Below are 22,097 nucleotides of genomic sequence, written 5' to 3' on the forward strand. Positions count from 1 at the left end.
CAAATGTGTTTTCAGATAAACCATGCTTCAATCTATGGGATGCAGCTCTTTGCACTACCTGAAATCCAGGCAGTGATTAAATGCCTGACTGCTCCTTAAGTACCCAAAGAAGGGCTTGGAAGTTTTAAAACGAGGTGTGAATTCTTACAGGGAGGTTAATTTAGTTGATGCTATTTAAAATAAGAAAAGAAACCCTGTTGCTCTTACTGATTGCCAGGCCACTGAATAAAAGCCTTCAAAAACAGTAATGAAAATGCTTTTATTTAAGACTTGGTGGTGTCTTGCACCTTCCCGACCTTAAAGCCACGTTGCCATCTTGCTTGCTTTCTTATTGAGTATTCCTCCACTAGCTTTTATTTTCTTCCTTGGTTTGGCAGATCCCACATTTTTGATTATTTGGTATTGAGAATCCCACGTCTGTCCCTCTGAACTCTTTTCCAGATCATTATTTTGGACCTGAGAGCCTCCCCTTTTGCAGTAGCTTTCTCTCTCCTCTAGTTTTTTTGAGACCTCTTGAATTCAGGGCACTTGAAATTGGGGGTTCACTGAGGTTGCTTCAGGAGCAGAGGTGGATTTGAGCAGCCAGGGGACAAGTGTGAGCCATCTGGGGAGAGAGCTTGAATTCAGCACAAAATTTGGTCCCAGGTGAGATGCTGTCTTCTGACATACATCCCTGGTCAGACAGCGATTCTGCATTGACACACAGCATAAGGTCACAGTAATCTGTAGTCAGATACCTGAAGACTGAAGGCAAAATACAATCAGGAGACACTGTTAACGCAGAATACACCTAAAATGAACAGAAGTGTTACCAGAGGTGAATCTAAGCTATAGATTCTTTTAGAATCAAGTGATCTGACAATGAAAATAATCTGATGGAAAAGAAAGAGAAAACGTCCAAGTTTTCAATTATACTTTGTTTTTATTAAATGCAACATCCTGCAAAACATGGAAATCTCTCTTCCTGTCTGCTCTTACACCACAGCAAAGGCTTAATGTCTGCTTCTACTCCAGGTCTGCTCTTTGCAAGGTGATTCATCTGTGTCGAGTTTGCTGCGTGTCTATAAAATCAAGAGCCTGGCTGAGTAAATTAGAACTGAATGAAAACTTTTTAGTCGGGGACCAAGAAGATAAATCCATCATACAAAATGAATCTGAATTTTTGCTGGGTAGTGTTGCTCAGTATTGTTTCACGTTATTTCTTACAAGACTTTATAAAAATTGTAACAATTTCTCTCAGCTGGGAAAAAAGAGATATTTCTGAAGTTCATACTTTTTTTTTTTTCAAGACCAACTGAACCTTTGAAAATAATGGCATTACCTCCAGATCTAGAAAATCTAGAAATAGGTTCTTTTCTGCTGTTCTGTGAGCTGTCACTTGTAGAGGTTTTATTTCAGGGTGATTAAAAAGTACATGTGCTTTCCCCCTGTGCACATGCTTTACATCTATTGAGTTGTATCTCAGATCAAACACTGAAATGCATTTGGAGGATTTCACAGTAGAAGTGCAAAACACAACCTTTGTTGTCTGTTTAATTCTGAGTTTTAAAAAAAAAAAAAAATTCTTTCCTGAAGTTGGGGTTTGAAATGGTACTCAAATACAATGATTCATTTGATTTTCTCTGATTTCTTCAGCAACGACGAAACATGTTAGGAAACCCTCTGCTAGTTTGCCTTTTTATGGTTGAGAATTTCATTGATTTGTGCAATTACAAGGTTGGAAAAATGTGACCAATGTTTGCACACAACGTAATAACAGCCTATAAGAGCGGGAGAGGGAGGGAGATGGTATTGCACAAAATCAATCCTTTCAGTCACAGTTCACTCCTATTAACTGAGTCTTGAACACTTGTAATTGAATATGTGCTTCTGTAATTTGCTGAATTGGTGCCTTGGAGCTTGTTCCTGCCAGCACTAAAATTAGCCCCAGCACAGTATTTGAATTCCCCCCCAAAGGAATGGGGTTGTTGGCAGAGTGCTCCCACCCGACGGCACTGTGTAGTTTGGGTGCATTGGGTCAGTTGCTGTTTAACAGGTTTCTCTTACCTCACTTGAGTGGATTTGGCTCCACGTGAGAGGAGATGGGAGCTTTTAGGAGATTTATGAACAAGGGGGGTGGCCTCGCAGATGCGGGCTGTGAGGCCAGTACTGGGGCATCACTGGGAGAGGAGGGGCAGAAGGAAAGGTGATAAGGGAGAAGGCCAGATAAGGAAGGAGAGGCATTGCTATGAAAAACCTTGAGGGCAAGGATCAGGCGATTGCTGTGGTGAATAACCCTCTCCCTGGAGTGCTGTGCTCAGTATTACCATGTAGCAACAGTGAACCCTGGGCACTGTGTGAATATATAACCAGGTAATCCAGGCCCATCAGTGGAAATTATCTGCTGAGCTGACAACAAAAAAACCTTTTGCAAGGTCTTCGGATCCTCCGTGAATAATTCCACTTTTCTTTTCCCATCACTTTTGGTGGTGTTCTCCACAAGGCGGTACAGTAAGCACAACAACAGAAAGGAAAGCAAAAAGGCAGGGCAATCCTCGAGGTTGTGCATACAACCCTGACGCTTTAGTGAAGCAAAAGTAGTGTGTCTTTAAGAGAAAGATTTGATTTATTCAATGATATTGGACTGGAATTTGTTGATATCTAATATCCTGTGTGCTGGGAATAGCTAGTGAAGGAGTTACAGCCCTGGCCTTTTTCCAAACATGGTTTTGGGGGTGGTTCTGGGGCTCAAGTACACTTCCACAAGGAGAAGAGCAGCAAGATGAGAAAGAATCTGATCAGTGTTCTTAAAATCTATGAGAGGCTAGGTTTTGTGATCAAGTTAGTGCCTTACAGTAAACAGCAGAAGAAAATCACAGATATGCTGTGAGTCATGAAGTAAGATCTTTCCCTTGGAAAAGTCTGTGTTTGTAGTCAGGCAGGCTCAGTGGTGGCAGAGCGCTGTTTGTCGGAAGCAAGTTTCATGGGCAGGTGGAGAGTACGGGTGGTCCAGTGACCACGACGCAGGTGTCTGCCAACTCTGACTTTCAGTCTTCGATTTCTCTGCCACATATTCCTGGTACATTCAAGATTGAGGTGTGTAAGTGCTGTAGTAAATCAGAGATGTAGTAAGTAGTTTTGTTGTTTTGATAACAAAAGGCAGGTGCCAAAGGAAATGAGTTGCAAACTGTACAGCCCTCCATCGTCCTTTACAGCCACACTTCATGTTAGCTTTTCTGAAAGCATTTCACAATTCTCCTGACTGGTGGCCCAGAATTAGGGAGGACAGTTTTGGATCCAAAAGAAAGATGCAGGAGGAGCAAGGGATGTAATTGGAAGAAGACTACGAAAGGGAGGAGCTGCCCAGGTGGGATTTCAGGTTGCATAAACTCTGTTTTACCGTGAGGCATTTAGCTTTTGTTACAGGGCTGTTTTTGTGACTAAAGCATGTGAAAATCCATGTGCTCAACACCATGGAAGGGGAAGAGGTTTTGGAAAGATGCATCAATCTGACAGCAGGGGGGTATGTGCTGTCATCCCAGGTGGGCAGCACTGTTGGTAAACAGGATTCAGAGAAGATAAAAAGGAAAAGTAATTTTGGCACTGTCATTTCCATTTCTCCCGTTTCAAAAAAATCATGCACAAGAACTGCTTTGAAATAAAAAGCAAGCAGCTGTATAATATTACTACAAAGTACCTGAAGGAAGGATCATGATAGAATCAAACTGCCACGGGTAAAAGCAGTTATGGCTGCAGAAGAATAATCTTGGTGCTTTTCCTACTCAAATACAGGTATGTGGAGGAACATCACAGCATGGCAATGAGGTGATACTTGTCATTTGTGTGACAGAGACAAATTAGAATCCAGCCATCTCAGGGTGGGAACGATTTTCGTGAAAATTAATGACTTGATTAGAAGGAGAAATTAAGCTTCTTCAAGGGGACATGCAAATAAAGGAGGAATCACTAAAACTGTCACCTGATGTAAAGTGAACATTACACAAAGAAAGATCGGTGGGATATTGTACAAAGACAAATTTGATGTGATATTAATCATATAGCGCCAGCGAGAGCAAAGGGGAGAGGGAGAAGAAGGATTCAGCGCAGTACGTGTCTGACTTAGGGAGGTGTTTTCTGCTGAAGCAGGGGATGAGTATCCCATTCCCAGGTGAGCTGTGTGCATTGTCTGTACCCCTGGGCTGGGGTGCCACTCTCAAGTGGGTTTGCCAGGCCCTGTATTTTTCTGAGTGGTGCTTCCCACTATCTCCAAGCCCAGTGGAAGAGATTTGCCTCCCTTCATCTAGAGGCAAGGGTAATAGAGAATCATTAATTTCAGGAAGTGCCTGTAGTTCCCTGATGGCAAATTTGCAGGGCATGGTGGTGTCTGTATTGGGTGATTTCTGCAACCTTTCAGGAGGAGTAGGGCCCACTGTATTTTAAATGACAAACACTTGTAATCTCTGTTGGGAAGAAGCACATCAGGCCAAAACTGAGCAAGTATTAAACCCAATTTTGAACTTAGGTTTGTTGCAGTAAGAATCAAATCTACAGGGGCAATTAGTTTCAGGTTTAAGCCCAACCTTACCTTTCTGGGGAAGGAACATGTTTGAGGACAGCTAAACCAAAAGCAATGCTTTTCTTAAGCAGGAATATTACTTGCATTAATGACTACAGACATGCAAGTAGTATGTTCACAGAAGGCCTTGGGTTGAGTTTGAGGGGTGCCTGAGAGGTTTTCTTAAGTTTTCTTTAAGTCCAAATGATCTGTAAGGTATATTTTTCTTTTACTGTCTCCTTTCCTTGGGTGTGGAGAGCCACAGACCTTTCAGCCTGATGTAGGTAACACAATAGGATCCAAAGCTGTTTATCAAATGCTGTTTTCTCTCGTCTAGCACTACCAGTGGGAAGGAGACTGATGCCCAACCAGTCCTCTTGATGATGTATTTTGTCAAACTTAAGTTTGATGGGAATTTGTCATGGCAAAATGAGGGATCTTGCAGAGACGTAAGAGAAAATAAAAATCTAGTGCCATGCTCTAGCTGCATGTGATGAAAGGAGGTGCAGAGATAAGCTGCTAAGTTCACGACGTAGTGATCTCTATTTCCTTGGCTGCTGAGCATTAGGTAGTGCTGGTGACATCAAGCCAGCTGTGTGCTCTCAGGATGGTGATGCTGGGAACAGGTAGGATGGATTCGTGCTGCTGGGAGGCATATTTTTGGCCCATCTATCTGCAGGCTCTGGCAGAAGCCCTGGAACAGTTTTCATACATTGAGACACATTTTTACAACGATATGGCTTAGACTTTTTTAAACATAAGGAATGTGTATGTTACTGAGCATATGATAGCTTTCTCCTGGGAGGTAGTGCTCTGCTGAGGTAGGATTTGTTGCATGACTTTGGGGCAGGGGCCGCCCTGCTTCATTTCCAGTTTTCGCCCTCATGTTCTTGGTCTACCTACTTTAGAAAATGCCATTTTTACTGTTGGTAAGGAGCCTGAAACACTTGGTTTTCTAGCTGCATCACACCTGCATCACAACAGCCTCCAAACATATTCCCTCCTGGCCAGGCACTGCCACCTTGAATTCCCTCTGCCTGCAAGATGGCTATGGTATGTTCTATTTTGCCAGAAAATACATGTACTTTACTGGTCTGCACAGGACACTTATTTCCCTGAGATAAGGGCAATGGCTCCATGCAAAGCTATGAGAAGCCTTGTGAAAACCAATCTAAGCACGTGTGTGCAGTTTTCACGCTGTTTCACATGCATACCTGGAGCTGCCTAGCTGTCTTGCACAAATGCCCTTTGTGTGCTCATATTTAGCATGCAAACTGGATGCATGTTTCTATGCTTTTTCATGCTTTCAGAACTTGATCCTGTAGGGTCACTTTATCCTTTTTTTTTTTGTTGGTTGGTTGTTTTTAGTAAGATGAAGCCAGCCGTGGCTGTCCCTCCAGGAGCCAGAAAATACTCTCTGTTAATAACAGGGCCCGCTCATTCTCCAGCCAAGAATTTCCCTTGTTCTCCAACAAAAAGCTTTGAAGCCTCCACCTTTTTCCTCTTGTTTGAAAGTAGTCTCTGGGACAGTCTTCATATTCCCCATGTATATTTAAACATAAATTGCATCTGACTGCGGTGACGCTAATTAAGGCAGAGGCACTCAGATGCAGCCCCCCCCTGTGGGGAGCGTGGCCAATAAACCCGCTGTGACTGGCAGGTGTTTCGACCACTTTAGACAACTGCAATTTCATAAAGTGTCCTTCTCCTTCTCCTTCTCCTCAACGAGGAGGGGACTGCCAGGCCCCCTCTGGGGCACCTGCTGCCAGGCAGGGACCGGGTGGCTTTGGGGAGCACGGGGCTGGCACCCCGCACACCCCCCAACCTGCTGGCATCTCACTCCATCAGGGGTCTTTTCAAGACTGTTGCCTCCCCTTTGCTGTAAACAGGGATTTCCCCCCCCAAGATATGAAAATACTTTATATTATCCCAGTGATTTTATAATATCCCAGTGATGTGCTCCTGAGGTATTTGACCAAATATTACTAAAACTCTGCAAGGGCTAATAATCCTGGAAGTAGTGCGATGCCTTCCTGTGACATTGAAATAATTTAGTAATTTTACAGTACATTTGAATTTCAGCGTCGCTCAGCCGCTCAGTTTCCATTAACTTTGCCTGGAATTTCTTATGTCCGTGCACACAAGCAAAAGTGTCAAGTTTCTCCTTCATGCTCCAAAACGCCACCTGAATCACAATTGTGCTGCAGCTAATTGTTATTAATTAAGCTGTTCCTAGCAGTCCTAGCTGGGTTGCGCTTTTTTTTTTGTGGTTATAACAAAAAGCAAATGCATTTAGTAAGCACAGTATTAAGGATGGAAAACAAGGCAGCCCTGCTCCTGGGAACTTCTTTGTGCCCTGCAAGATGGTTTTGGGGTGGGTGTGGGTGTTTTTAAGGACGGGGCCACCGTATTGGCAAGCAGTGCAGAGGCATGCTCGTTACCATCAAATTAGCTTCACTGACCTTCGCTGTCATTTACCTGTCACAGGCAGGCAGCTTCAAGGACATTTTGCAACGGGTAAATTTGCACTGAGCCGCTCTGGCCGCACGTGCTCCCGCATCACTTAAGGATGTGGCCGCGGCCAAAGCCCCCTGGCACAAGGTTTGGCTGGGATCACATGCCAGGTGCCCTGTGCCCCCTGCCGGGGCTCCCCCTCCCGCCTCCCTCCCATTTCCCAGCTTCAACTAAACCAGATCATCAAGTGAAGCGAGCAAGAGGAAGGTATCAATGAAATGGGGACCCTGGGAGCGGTTTCCTCACAGAGGGCTTGTGTTGGGAAAATTGCTTCTTGGCCTTTTCTTTTTAATGAGGCTGCTAATAACGTGCCTGTTGCTTTCTACCTGGTGATGAGGAGCAAGGCGCCTGTCATTCATCTGCTTTTCTCTGTGTTTGTTTATGAAAATAAAATCAGGTGGGGACGTCTTCGGGCAGAAGCGCTGTCATCTTCTTTTGAGAGGCAGGAATATGAAGCTGCTTTTGGTCTGTGGGAATATGTCATCCACATCTTTGAAAAAAGCAACCAGCCATCTGCTGTCTTTTCCTTTTTCTCCCCTTGCCTTGGGTTAAGAACCAGAAAACAGATTATTTTGGCACATCACTGGGGCACGTTATTTTAACAGTGAGCTAATGGTTACCACTTGCAGGATTAAGGTGCGCGTAAATGTCCTCTTAAGAGGTCAGGAATAGTCTTGGGAATTTTCCGAGTTGAAAAGGATCAGGGAGTGGCTTGTGCACAGACATAAGAAATAAGCCCAAGGGCACAGGCTGGTGGTTGCTCTGGATTGCTCAGGTGTAGCCTTGCTGGAGCAAGCAGCATGGAAAGGGAGTCCCTTGGAGAAGCATTACAGGTGGTCAGGGTGGGAGTCTTCTGCACCAGGCTCAGTCTCAGCGATTTTTCTCTTGCCATCCTCTCCGTATGCTACTGGCTGAAGCTTTAATCTGTCCATGGGTCCTGCCGGTGCTGCCACCACTGTTCCTGGGGCAGCTCCAGTGTTGCACAAGGCATGCCTTTCCTTCATCCCAACAAATTCCTTGGCATTTTGCTGTTACATGTCCTTTCTTCTGCTGGTAGCGTTTGCAGAAAAATGACCAAATATCAGATAGCAGCCTGAGCTGGGGCCCGGGAAGTCACTGAAAGACTTTATGGCCGTTTGCTGGGTTAAACCCATCACCCTGCTCTTCCAGAGTCTTTTATGACTTCCTCCCAGAACTGCTGTATTTGCCACGGCCTCCTTGATCCCTGGGGGAGGTTTGGCCGGTGGATTTGGGCAGTTCGTTCCCCAGGCAAGGTTTGTGCCCGTTCTGTATTGCTGTCTTTTTGCTAAAGCAGCTGTCTTTGCAATGTCTGTAGAGGAAACCTGGCTGGCCACTGTGGGGTGGGCATCTCTCTTCTTGCAGGTAAAACAAGAATCAGCCCTCCACGGTTTCTGTACTTCAGTGAAAAAGGGCCAAGAAAATAGCCACCCAAGCTCCAAAAAGACCAACCGTATTTTTTATGTATATGTGTATATAGGTGAGAATAACTACATATGATATACTGCTGTGTTCCACATAGAGTTAGCAGCAGGGGAAAACCCATGGTATCGCGGTGTTACTTTTGACTGTTTTGTGTGATGGTGCAAGCGCCGGTGTGCATTCGCTGTGTGCTTCCTTTTGCCTTCCCCGATTCCCTGCCGAGGGTGTGCAGTTGTGCCTGAATCCATAGTTATTACGGGCGGCAAGCTCCAGTACTCATTACTCCAGTGATAAACCAGTCCTGCTGTTGCCACGTGGAGGATTCAAAACTAATGGTGCCTCTGCTCCTAGGATTTACCATTTGAAAGATACTTTATTGCTATCTTGTGACATTTCCCTGCACTTTTATGCTCATTTATGTAACTGTTTTCTTTGATTTATGGCAGGTTTTCTTCATGTATAACAGTGCCATAAATTGTGCAGCCCTACTTTCAGTGGTTATGAATTTGAGATATTCGGTAAACTGTGGGATGGGGGGAAAGGGCGGAAGCCTTTTGAAGAGGCTTTGATCACAACCCCAGACAAAATAACCTGTTCTCTCAGTACAAATCTGAAGCAAGCATCAAAATAAGTTGGCATAGTCTGTTTCTTGACTAGCCAGCTGGTTGTGGGTTTTTTTTTTAGTGCAAAATGTAAGTTATTAATGTATGATAAAAGGATGCATGAAGCTAAACCCACACAGCTGTGACATTTGTGTGGTGATCCCTGGGAGCTCTGTTACTTGAGGTCTGCAGAGGTTTTCAGAGGAGCAGCAAATTAATGTTATTACTTTCATAAAACTTCCTCTTTCTCTTCTCTTTCTCTTCTCTTTCTCTTCTCTTTCTCTTCTCTTTCTCTTCTCTTTCTCTTCATAAACCTGCTTTTTCACATGTTGTTATTTTTTAAGACCCTCAAAAAAGCTCAAATTTCCAAGGAGCGTTCAGTGGCCATCAGAGATCCAAAGCCTATCAAAGCCACTGGTCAGGCCAGTGAAATAAAGACCTTGGGTTTTGATTTTGTTGGCATCTTGCTTTGTAGAGGAAGAGAAACAGCTCGCTTAAAAATTGCTTTCTGAGTTCAGCTGTCAGAGAAGCTTTCTGTTGACCTTTACAAATTGATACCGTCACAATCAATGGACAGAAGTTTAAGGGCAGTCTCTGGGGCAGTGGGGGTGGGAATAAACCCAAACATTTATAAAATATATATGGAGTGCATTTTAAAAAGCCCAACAGAAAGAACAGAAAAAATTAACAGGGATCATATTTGAGCAAACTGATCTATAAAGAATTCATAATACACGATTTTGACAAGTACAGTTACTTAGAACTTAACCTTTTGGGATGATTTCTGAAAGTACAAACAAAAAATAACAAATAAATATGCCTTAGGTTAGTCCAGCGCAGCAATAGGTTGCGCGAGTAAAACAATTAGAGATTTTGAAGTCGGTTTGCCAGATTCGACTGCAGGGGAAGTGCGTTTGAGGAACTGCAGCTTTGACTCCCCCCATGCCCCATTGCAGCCTTGGAAAGTGAAACCTTTTACAAAGGCTCAGTAGTAGGACTTGCATGAAGAGGTGCAAGTCAGTCTGTGATTTCAGCCGCTGGCTCGCTCATTTTTAAAGAATTCATGAGACAAACTAAGCAGCTCATCAAACATGGACACGCAGTCCTCATCTCTCAGGTAAAATAGGTAGAAACTTCAGCACTGCAGGTGTTTGGCCCGAATATACTGCTCGTATACAATCAGATTATCAAGTCAAATACAAGTCCTTCATCTATCCGCTCAGTGGAGATTTAATAGCAGCCTGTGCCAACAGTGTCAGTGAGGTTAAAAAGTAGTCCCTTTACTTTCTTAACAATGGGAAAAACTTCTCAGTGGTAGAGGTATGGTGTTAACATGGGAAAATTTATTGGTGTTACACGGAAGAATTTACTGGGTGCTTAGCATGTGTGAAGGATAGGCTGATTTTATTTAGTTTTTTTATTTTTATTATGTTTAATTTAAATTGTGGAATCCAGGACTCCGTTCAAAACATGCAGGTTTGAGAAGGTGGGAGTTTGGTGTTCACGTGTACCTCCACTCCTGAGCATGCCTGGCGGCAATGCCGTACATGCTCAGCAACCTGTATGAAGCTGTTTGTGTGAAACATGCATGAACTACAACAGATGAAGGATTGTCTGTGGCAGGTGATACTAACTTACGATTAGGCTGTATGTTTTTATACATAGCATATAGAAGTAAAAAGGTTCTTGTATAGACTTTAGTTATTGAAAGTTCGTTTCTCCTGCCTATAAACTGATATCTGAAAGCACTTGGTTTAATAACATATGGGTTTTATTACTTAGTTTAGCCACAGGCAATTAGGAAAAGACAACCATCAGTTCAAAGAAGGGTTGTTTAAGAGAGCACTTTAGATTAATTCTTTGACTCAATGACCTTAATGTATATGACAGCCACAAACCCCAGGATGTGGTCCCTGTTCCCAGGTCCAGTGTGTTTTAGCTCCAGACAAAGTGCGGTGTCCACCCCACTGGCCCGGCCAGCCTCAGCGCAGCCCCTGCCTCTCCCTGTAACTGCAACGCCATTCCCCTTATCTGCAGTACTTCCGAGTTTAAATAATTACCATTTCTGCTGTCTTACATGAGCTGAATTCTTCTGTCTGCTTGACAAGGTTATCATGTTGCTTGAGAGCCTGTTATTTTCATCAATGAAAAATAAACTGCATGCAGTTTCAACTTAATAGACCTATGCATATTGGGTAAAATAGTGTAGTTTCTTTAATCACGTTCTCCTGCATTGCACAGTCACCTTGAAGCAGTTGGGCAAGGCAGCTCTGAAATGTTGGGTTTGCTCTTGCCTGGTCGATGGGGACACCCAAGCCACGGCATGGCCATCTCAGGTGCTCCCCGTGAGATGTTGGTTTTCTTTATTTCACAAATATTTTTTTCCAGGGACTCTTTGTTTAAGCCCCTCTGCAGTTTTGTCTTGCAGGGTTGCCAGAATTCGGGGAGGTTGTTCTCTCCGAAGCAGTCAATTTCCTTGTGTGTTTAAATTCCATAGTTATTTTAATCACTTTATTAGGTGGTATTTGGGTTATGGGATAATTACTAATGTAATGCGACAAAAATTTCTGTGGGAGATCTTGGGGAAATACCTTTTTTATGTTGCGAGTGGCTCATGCTTGTCCTGTAACAACACGGCGGTTGCTGTGTGCTTTAGTAGTGACTAATTACCCACGGTTACATTAGCAGATATAAAAGCACCTGTCCCACCTACCCTGTCTGAGCTGTATCTTTTACATAAACGGTGCTTAAATAGTAGTAAGTAGGATTTGAGGGCTTGTGCGCATTTTGCCAAGTGTGTTTTAAATATTGGGCAGGCAGCGAGGACTGCAATCCCGTTTCTATCGCAGAGGCTGCCAATGCTCCCACTGGATTTCTCGGGCTGAGAATCAGGCAGAAGCTGAATGAATGTGCTCCCTTGTGCACGCATAAACTCGGTGTGTTTGTACAATGTTAATTAAAATGCATTTAAGTTGAGTGAATGCTTGCGGTATTCAGGGGCCCTCTGGGGAAGGAAAAAAAAAAAAGAAAGGAAGGCAGGCAGGCGAAGGCCCCTGGCTGTCATGGAGCCGCATGAGTCCCGGTGGAGCGGCAGGAGCTGCTGGGGAAGGTGGTCGCTGCCGCAGCACCGTGGCAATGCTCTGTGCAAGCTGAGCACCCCTGGGCCCTCAGGAGAGCACTGCGGGGGGGACGAAGCCCTTCGTGTCTCCAGCAAAGCAGCCTGGTTTGTGAGCTTGGAAGTGATTTCAGGCCAACCTTGCAGCAGATGTTATTGGCATCCCTCGCCAAATTGATTTGTGTTGAAGGCACGTATACAAAACCCAGTCCAAGTGCCTGGCCTCCCTCTGCTCCCTCCACTCCCACCCATGCATGTGTTCACCTGGTGCTTGTGGTTTGTGCTCCATCATCTTCCCCCCACTCCTTCCCCTGGCATTGAAAAAGCAACCCAAATCCTTCCCACTGCTGAGACCTGTAGAGATTTCCACCACTTTGCCCTGGTAGGGAGCCAGGATACACTGTGATGGCAGTGATGGAGGGAAACAGGTTGGATGAACCATTACCGCTGTGTTCAAGTGGGACTTGAGAAGGGTGAGGGTTGGAAAGCGGGGAGAGCAATATTTGCAAACTCTTAGGCCTTCAGCTTGGCACTTCTCTGCGTTTAGCTGTCCAAGAACACGTAGCCTTGTATTACTCATGATCGTTTATCTGCAGACTTGTTAATCTTAGAAGGCATTGGTGATAGTCTATACTTTGGTACTGTAGGGAAGGATTTTGGTTCTTGGCATAAGAGTTAGATTCACAAGCTTAATTTTGGGTGCTGCACTCAAGTGGCCGAACTGGAGACTAGTGCAGGAATAGGCGGTCTGTAATGGTCTTCACCAACAACAGGGAGAGCGATTCCTCCACGTGATGGTTCAGAGCAACAGCAACATTTGCATGGACTAACTTGCACTCTGGAGTGGTATTTAATTTCCTCGGGGAGGAAACATAGGTCAGTTGGAAAAGGGGTGCTGGTGATATTCTTGATCATACTGGGAGTCCCAGTAAGGAGCCCAAACTGGAAACCTGCTAATAGAGAAAGGTCCTGCCAGTGCTCGGAAGTTGGAGGGCAGGGGAGACTGGCGTTGTATTTCAGAGCTATTTGAAAACCTTTTCATTGTCTCAAAACAAGGACTTACCTGAACTAAGCTAGGTGCTGGAAGCAGAGACTACTCAAATCTTTCTTAGATAATGTCTATTAATTGCTTGTTTTGGTTATATATTTCATTGGGAACTAAATTGTAAATGCTGAAGATATTTCAATAAAGTAAATTATTTTTTGCATCCTGCATCCAGTAAGAAAATCCTACAATCCTTCTAAGCTACCATGCCATATAAGTGGCTGTAAAAGAAGTCTTTAGTTTCAAATGCTTTTTTTATCACAACTTGTGTGCAGGTAATTTGCCAGTTTGACCACCACAGCAAGCGAGCACCTCCTGGGAGCTGGCACGATGGGGGTGGCAGTGAGTGGCACGGGGCCACGTGTCACCTCCGTCCTTTGGGTTCCCTGCCAGCTTGGAGGCTTATCCACTGCCTCCTTGTCGGAGCGAGCACTTCCAGATTAACAGCAAGACCTCAAGGAGAGCCAGATGATAGAGCAGATGGCAGATGACTAATTTGGCAGTTAGATGAGTGGAAATTGTTTGCTTTAATTGCTTGTCAAGTCCGGTACCTACATTATAGTTAAGAAGCAACTATTTACCCTCAAAATAGAATGAAATGAGGAAAGAAAATGTGTGTGTGTGTGTCTGTGTGTGTGTGTCTGTGTGTGTGTGTGTCTGTGGAGAGTAGGGAGAAAAAGGGAAGGACAAGTACCCAGAGGAAATAATTTGGTACAAAGGCTTTGGGGGGGAAGAACCATTGGCAAAGCCTCTTGATTTAATTTCTGCTTTTTTTTTAGTGGTAACTGTGTGACATAGGTCCTGCAGTATATTTTTCCCCTTTTGTCCTTTCCAGTTGCTGTATCATAATATATATGTGAGGAAACTAAAAGAGAAACAATGCTGGAAATATTGGCCTAACGCAAGCAGATGACAATGGCTTGACGTGGTCGGCACAGGCAATTATCCTTGAAATGTCGCAGTATAAATCTAGTCAATGTTTTGATGCTGTTTTTTGGTTGGTATGAACAGAAGTGCTACATTGGTAAAATATGCTGTGTAGCATTCACCAGACAGATTTTGGAGAGCTCGGTGCAAGGAGAGGGTGCCATCAGCTCAGGAAAGTGTTATCACACGTAACTAATCCTTCTTGATGAAGTTACAATCACTGCCAGTCTTTACTGTGCCTATTTGTGTTCCTGTTCATAAAATTGGGAAAGATCCTTCCCTTTGTAGGTGGCATCTCATGAGCCTCTGCTGGAAGTGGGACCACCCTGATAAAACACATTCCTGCAGCTTTTCTGGAAGTGCTGGGGAAGCTTTTACAATGGCATATGAAATGATATTTGGGGGTTTAGCAAGCAAATTTCAGGGAATTAATGCTTTTGGTCCTTCGTGCTGTCAACCCAGGGACCTCTTCTACGTGCTTCTCAACACCTCCATAGAAGTGTTTCAGTGTCCTTTTAGCATTGCAGATTAAAGTCTGGATGAAAATTATAGTTAATTTTTTTTTTGTTTGACTTTATTTAGCAGTTGTGGGAGAGCTTAACTTGGAAATAAAAATAAATAATAGCACTCCCAGGCTTGTGTTTCTGGGCCGTTTGCATGCAGGTATAAGGGATTAAAGCCATGATGGTGTGGCTCACAGCCGCTGTGGGCCAGCCCATACTGTGTCACCTCATCACGATGACACCCTGATGGACTGAATGGTGGCTGGATGGCAATGCTGAGCTTCTCCTCCTCTCCTGGCCATGCGGCTGTCCAGGCGTTCAGGGCAGTTGGGTTCATTGCATGCAACTGGATTCCAGTGGGATGATAGTTTTCTAGCATAGAGCAGACCTCATGGAAGGAAAACACTTGTGCCAGCTGAGCTTTTAATTAGGAGTACAGAGACAATTATACTCTCTTTCATTACAGTCTTTCACCTAGGGAAAGCAAGCCTCTAATTTTAAAACACTCTCCAAAACCACTGGGTTTACAGGAAAATGGCTGGTGACCTCAAGGAGTGTTTTGCCTTCTCCTAGGAGACATCTGCAAGACTGTCAGTGCAGGCGGTCCCTCCTTTCATTAGGACGTGCCTAATTGCAAGAAAATTCAGGGCTCTTGCAGCTCATTTAAGGAGAGCTGTAAAATAATAATGAAAGGATTAAAAGTGTGTTTACCCCTTCTGTGTGCGTACATGATAGGGTGCCCGGGCTGTTGCTGAGAGCGCAGAGCATAATGAAATGAATGGGGGCTGCTGTGGCATTGCTGGTAATTAATTGTTCCTTAAGGGGCTCGAGTATTTCCCCCTATCTGGGGGCCTTAACAAATTGCCATGAGTGTTTGCAATTATTAATAAACAGTTACGTTAGCTGCCTTTCAAGAAACCCTGATGATGGTGGTGTCTGTAAAAATTAGCTAATTAAGTAAATAAGCAGGAAGTACAGGAAAAGAATGTGTTAGAAAGAGGTGCTGGTTGTTGTTGGGCTCGTCCTGACCGGGTTGAAGGACCGTGTGATTCTCTTTTCATAAGCACGCTCCTGAAACCAGTGAGTCCGAGAGTTTAAGCCTCCTCTTGCGTTTTTGGCCTGTTTGACAAACCGATTGACAAAGGGAGGTTGTGCTGCATTCAGGCAGAGGCTGGTGCTGGGCACACGCCCTGCTCTGCCGTGTCCTTGCCAAGGAGATAATAGTAAATGTTTTATGATTCAAAAGAATATATCCAGATGCTCAAGATAACTCCCTTGGAGTTGGCAATGAGGATGCCTCATCACTACTTTGCTGAATGTGCTTTGGGAGAGGAGCGAGACACTGGTATTTCAGGCAGGGGTGACGACGCCGGAGATGATGGGATTCGCTCTTCCTGAATAACTCCAAATGTAGGCAGATCCGGAGAGGGGTCGAATAAGAAATCAAACAAGTTGACCTCCTTCCAAAAGTTGGTTCATCTGTTGAGCTGGGAGGATTATAAAATCCATTAGTATTACAAGAAACAGAACTAGACTGAGTCAAATGTAATTTCTTAATTTAACTTACAGATTTATCATCAACAGAGCAAAGCAAAATAATGGCCTAAAAAGCAGAAGCTAAAGGACATTTTTAAATGCCTCTGCTATTTGCTGCCTTAGAGTGAGCATCCGAATGATTTGGCTTTGTTATGAAAAAAATGTCAATGGGAAATTAATTTCCAAATCATGTGCATGAATATTGATGAAAAACGTAAGTTCAATTCAATACAGATGATTATTACTGCTGTAATTGGGGCCATTAGGAGCTGAAGCTCTTCTCTGTCGCTTTAGGTAGCTGGTAATAAGTAAACAACTGAACGTGAAGTGTGAATATGTGAATAATACCTGAAATCCACTTTTGTGATGGCCAAGCAGTGCTCTACCCCAGCAACCACCCGAAATCGCCTACGTTTGGGGTGTAGATGAGAAGCAGCCATGGGCTGGCGGGCTGGCAGCCTGGCTGGTCGCCATCGCCACCGGTTTGGGGTTTCCCAGATGGGAAAGTGCACATCCTTCAGCTTCAGGATAACAGTAGTGGTAGGTGTCTCTGGGCACGTACACATGCATGCTCTGCAAGGTTTGTTGCCAGAATATGGAAAGAGAGGAAATGTCCAAGCGTGTGTTGGTGGAGAGATGTGTTTGAGAGCTTCAGGGTATGCTGGTAATCTGGTACAGGCTGTCAGTCAACAGCTCGCTGGGGTTTCCATCTGGGAAAATGTAAGGGGATGTCAGATTTTCCTGGGCATGCATTTAAATGGCGCTGAAGGGTTTCCCTCATTGAGACGCCTCTGTAAGACCTCCTGAGCAAGTCGGGAGTATACATGCTCAGAGATGCTCAACAGTGAGAGAAGCTGCAGACTGGAGGCACATCTTAAGCTGGTACTTTTTTGACCTCTGTTAGAGGTAGGGGAATTAGTATTTTTTATTAACCAGGAGAGGTTAACTCTGAGGGACTGCTTTTAACACACAATCTTTATTTTCTTGCCGCTCATCAGTTTCTGGGGCTATATAAAATAATGTGTCTAACAATAAACAACAAAGTGCTTTGAAGAGAGTTTATGAAATATAGATTATGGTGGTTTTCCATGGCATGACAAAGAAATACATTTTGTTGTGCTCATGTTTATGCCTATATACAGCTGGAGCATCCCTGAAAATATGTGTTATTTTGGCACTTAATTTTAAAGAGCTGCTACAACACATAGATGCCTGTTGCTGTTCCAAGAGATGAGCAGGAGAATGAAGGGGATATGTTCATGCTCTGTGTCAAGCTCAGGGGCAGAGGGACTGGGGATCCTCTGCGACTCCTGCTCAGCTCCCACCTCACACACGGTTGCTGTAGTGCTTCTTAACTATTTTGGCAAATCAGACCCAGAATGATTATTTTTGCCCTGGAGCAGCTGGGAATTGCCTCCTGTGGCTCAAAATGGGGGGATAAAACTTACTGTTGACTACCAGTTCACAGCCTGCTTTCTGGCCTGTGTCCCTCCCAGGCTTGGCTCCCTGGCATGTGTGGGCAAGCAGGAGCACCTTTGTAATTGTACATGGCAGCAGCATTTCTCCCTCATGGCAGGAATGGCTTTTTTACCCTATTAGTTGTATTTTGCCTTAAAAAAACCCCAACAGCATATCTAATCTCTCTGTTTTAAAGGACACTCTGTGAAGGATGGAGGTATTGTCCCAGCTTTATCCTCCTGCAAGTGATGATTGATCTAATCTGCTTTTCTTAAATACTTCTGTAGTTTACTCTTTTGTATTTTGAATCTGGATCAATTATTAGGTGCATCAAAAGTATATGTTCAAAACCTGTGCTGTAAAGCTGAGGCACAGAGAGATTAATGCCTTATTGTAATAATGGATTATTAATGATCCATGTTTATACCCACGTTTGCTTTGGGACTTCAAGTCCTTCCCCAGGTCGGGGCGTTCTCCCACTCCAAGTACTGTTTCTGCGTTGCCTGCACTGCTGGTTGGATACCGATGGCAAAAAATCTGCACTGCTGCACCCCCTGACTGATGTAGGATAGTCTCACTTTCAGTATACGACTTGATTTGAGGCAATCTGTAACCAATTTCTTTTTATTTGTTGAGGGGAGATGACCTATCAGGACAGTACAGAGCTGCAAAAGCCGAGCCAGGCCATGCAATGGTTGGGAGGATTGACACTGGGCAGTGACTTTCCCTGGTTTCCCAGATTTTGTGGCAGAGCGGGCTGGGAGGAGCAGGGTTGCATGTACCTTCTGCCACGTATCAGACAGGCAGCAGAGGCCCAGGTGTGAGCTGGAACAAGGAGATGTTTTGTGTAACAGAGGACCAGAGGGGATTTCTTTTTTTAAGACAGAAATTAAATGCTTGGAATTACTATGAGATAAATTTAAAGGATCAACATGATTTCTTCTAAGTTTGCTTTTAAGATTTTATTCATCCAAAAGAATTGATTTCCATAGCAATATCAAAAGCTGGGAGTAGTTACTGCAATGGTTTGGTTGTACAAAATTAATCTTACTCGAATAGAACCTGCAGCCCCGGCTTACGTCTGGGCTGGCTTCACCCCCGTTGAATCCTCTTGCAGGAGCAGGCTCCAGGTGTTCTGTCTCCTTACAGCAACAAATGGCTGAATTAGCTTTCATGAAACGTTTAATGGGTGTGCAACATGAAATACCAGTGTTGCAGTATATAGCTTTATTAGCTGAGCTGCTGGAATTGTTTTCTGAGCTATGTTGATCCTTAGCACCGATTGTGAAATGGAACAGAAATTATTTATTAGTCCTCGGGAGCCTTAAGACAGAATAATACTTATTCGGCTGGAAACACAGTCAATCTTGTTATAGATGCTGCTGCTTTTAAGGAAAAAAACAAACAAACTGAATTTGTGATCGGTAGCAAACATTTTTGAAGTCTTCTGGCAGGGACAGGTGCGCGTTTCCCTGAAGGGTGGAGATGTGTGTATGGCAGATCTCGAGGTTGTTCCAAATAAAACTTAAATATAATCTAGGACAGGGCTTTGTATTTCAAAAAGAAAGATGTGCCATCCCCTAACAGCAGTAGTTAATCCTTCCAGGTGTTCCCAGTCCAGCAGAGCTGTGTCAGGTCCCAGTGGGACCATGTCTTTCCATCTTGGGAATCCCCAAAAATGGTTATTAAAAATACTATAAACAAAATCTTGTTTAGATATGTTTTACTCTTAAGTGGTAAGGTTTTATGAGAAAACTTTCAAAATGTGAATGTTCGTGCTTTAAATTAAGCCTTGAAATGAGGTAGTAGTTTTTATTTTAAAACCCAAGCAAACCTGCCAGTTTTGTTTTTCTGCAACACAGTGTAATGAATATATGTCAAATATTTCAAGTTTTTAAACTTAGTGAGGACTTTGAAATTTTACTTTTACCAGGTCATAAAAAGAAATAAAAAAAATACATCCCTCACAATATTTCCTTTGGTATCTAGACCACATGTGTATATGGAAAAGCAGTCCTACGTAGTGCCTGTTCAGCTTTGGTCCATGCTCTTTAGCTGCTGGAAACACAACACCCAAAAATTATCTGATAAAACCTTCAGCCCATGAATGGCTCGCCATGAAACCAGCCCCTGCTATCCCTCCCCGGTGGGGGGTTACAGTTCAGGAGGAACAGATTTCTGCTGCTGTTTTTAGGGTAGAGGGAGTTTCCTTTCGAGAAAACTTTGAGCAGTTCATGGGTTTCTGGCTGTCTCCCGAAGCCTTTCACCAAGAGGCTGCTTGAAGCTCGAATCGCCCTGGCACAAGAGCAGATTGCTCTGCAGCAGAGAGACTGCAGCGGAGAACAGGGATGAGAATTGTTCCCATTTCTATTAAAAAAAAAAGGGGGGGGGGGAATGTAGTAAGTAAACAGTCAATAATAGTAGTATTCAAAAACTTTTTTTTTTTAATATTTAAAAAAAGGACCTGCATCATTCAAAAGAGCATTTTTTAGCCAATTTTACTGATTATGCCTCCAGTCATGGCGAGTTTTGTTGGTATTGATCTAATCTAGGAGTGTGAATGGCTCCAGAAATGCTATTCTGGTCTGGCTCATGTTTTGCCTAATATAATGCCCATTTCAAAAATTTGGATATATTCAGATTAATTTGCTCTCAGGTAAGAACAACCCACAAGGTGTTGGTAATCAGGAAAAGTAAGTGCATGCAAAAAAAGCCCAGCCCCACACTTGACCATTTAAGTAGCATTGCTGTCCTAGTAGGCTGAGAGCAGTGTGAAAAACTGCCATTGTAAAATGCTGCTTCTGTGTTTCTTTTCCGCATTCATTTTTGTCATTGCCTGATGCATGGCAAGGTAATAGACTGAGCAGAACTGTGATTCTGCAGTAGCTTTGAACCGGACTTCAAAATTTAGAATAGAGTAGTATAATATTAAAGAACATCTTCTGAAAACGAACTCCTAACTCATCTGACACATCTCCATCGTATGTTCAGATCACAGTCTGGTGACTTGTGGAAAGACGCTATGTTTTTTGCTATTGTCTTTCTCCTATTTAATTGCATAAAGCTGGGAAGAGCTAGGGTCTTAAGGAAAGTGATGGGGAAAACGACGTTGGGTATAAGCCTTCTGGTCAGGTTGCGCTTGGTTTGTCCAACAGACCCTTCTGTGCATCAGCTGAATAGGGAAAGTGTTGGATTACCCAGGTCAGCTTGGATGCACGAGTCTTTCCAGCCTCATGTCCTTTAGTCTGTGACTGGCACATCCCTATTCAATGTCCGACTCTGTCATTGGCAGAGCTAGCAGGGACTTTGCTGAGACTTGGGTTCTGGGGTCAACTAGTTTTGCATTTTTCCTGCATTTCTGCATTTTCAGCCTTTCTGCACATTTGGCAGTAAATACCAGCACTTCATCCCATTTGGTGAGATGTAAATTGCTGAGATTATCGTAGACCATATTTGTACCTTCCCACCTCTGCTGCTGATATTCAAGTAACTTGTGCTGGGTTTTTTTGCAGGACCCAATCCTGTGAATAATTCATTTTTTTTGTTACAATTACCTGTATCCCTGTATACAAACCTTATTTCCTTCTCTGTTCCTGTGTCCCTCTTCTGTACTGATTCTGATTGTGTGTCCTGTGGTTTCTTGCAGTGTGTGCTGGCACCGAGAACAAGCTGAGCTCCCTCTCTGACCTGGAGCAGCAGTATCGGGCCCTGCGCAAGTACTATGAGAACTGTGAGGTAGTTATGGGCAACCTGGAAATCACCAGCATTGAGCACAACCGAGACCTCTCCTTCCTGCGGGTAAGCAATCCTTTTCTTGTGGGAAGTAGCCACGGATGGCTCCCACCAGCTCCACTGCAATATAAGAGGATAATAAAATGTGACAGATGTGCAGAGAACAAGAGCAATGGCATTGCTGTGACAGATGCTCTGAGTATGCATCATTTAGGTTTATCCAGGACTTGGGGGAGAAAGCCATGTCACTACGCAGAAAGGTGACACCTTGCAGGTGTCTGTCACTGTGTGTTGCCAGCAGGTACGGAGGAGGGTAAGGTAAGGTTTAGGAAGGTCAGAGAATCATGCAGATAAGCACTGGAGGCTTGGAGAAGCTAATCCTAATAAAATGCTATATACGGGCTGGTTGATAGACTACGCAAGGGAAGAACTCTGGGCAACATTTGTGGAGCGTTTAAGAAAAAAGAAAAAAAAGTTGGTTGCTGAATGAACATAAAACCCTCTGTGTACGAGACTGGAGATATGAGCCGAGTTGAACTTCCAGCATCCAGAGGAGGGAGATCTGTGACAGATTAAGGCTGTCCAGCCACTGTGGAGCCTGGGTTGTGTGCTCTCTCAGCCCTCCTTACTTCAGACTTTGAGTAACTATCATGCTTTTGGGTTTGTGAAGGAATGTTTCAGTGTGGTTTGT

General features: G+C 43.9%; 1 protein-coding gene across 1 annotated transcript in view; it reads left to right on the forward strand.

Annotated features, from left to right (window-relative positions):
- ERBB4 (erb-b2 receptor tyrosine kinase 4) overlaps positions 1-22,097 on the forward strand; it is a 665,446-nt gene that overhangs the window by 230,620 nt on the left and 412,729 nt on the right. Inside the window, exon 2 of the mRNA XM_076342111.1 lies at positions 21,321-21,472. Within this exon, the coding sequence (XP_076198226.1) occupies positions 21,321-21,472 (152 nt within the window). The remainder of the gene's footprint in view (positions 1-21,320; positions 21,473-22,097) is intronic.

This window comes from Aptenodytes patagonicus, chromosome 6 (assembly GCF_965638725.1).
Source record: "Aptenodytes patagonicus chromosome 6, bAptPat1.pri.cur, whole genome shotgun sequence".
In the NCBI taxonomy this organism is placed as follows: domain Eukaryota; kingdom Metazoa; phylum Chordata; class Aves; order Sphenisciformes; family Spheniscidae; genus Aptenodytes; species Aptenodytes patagonicus.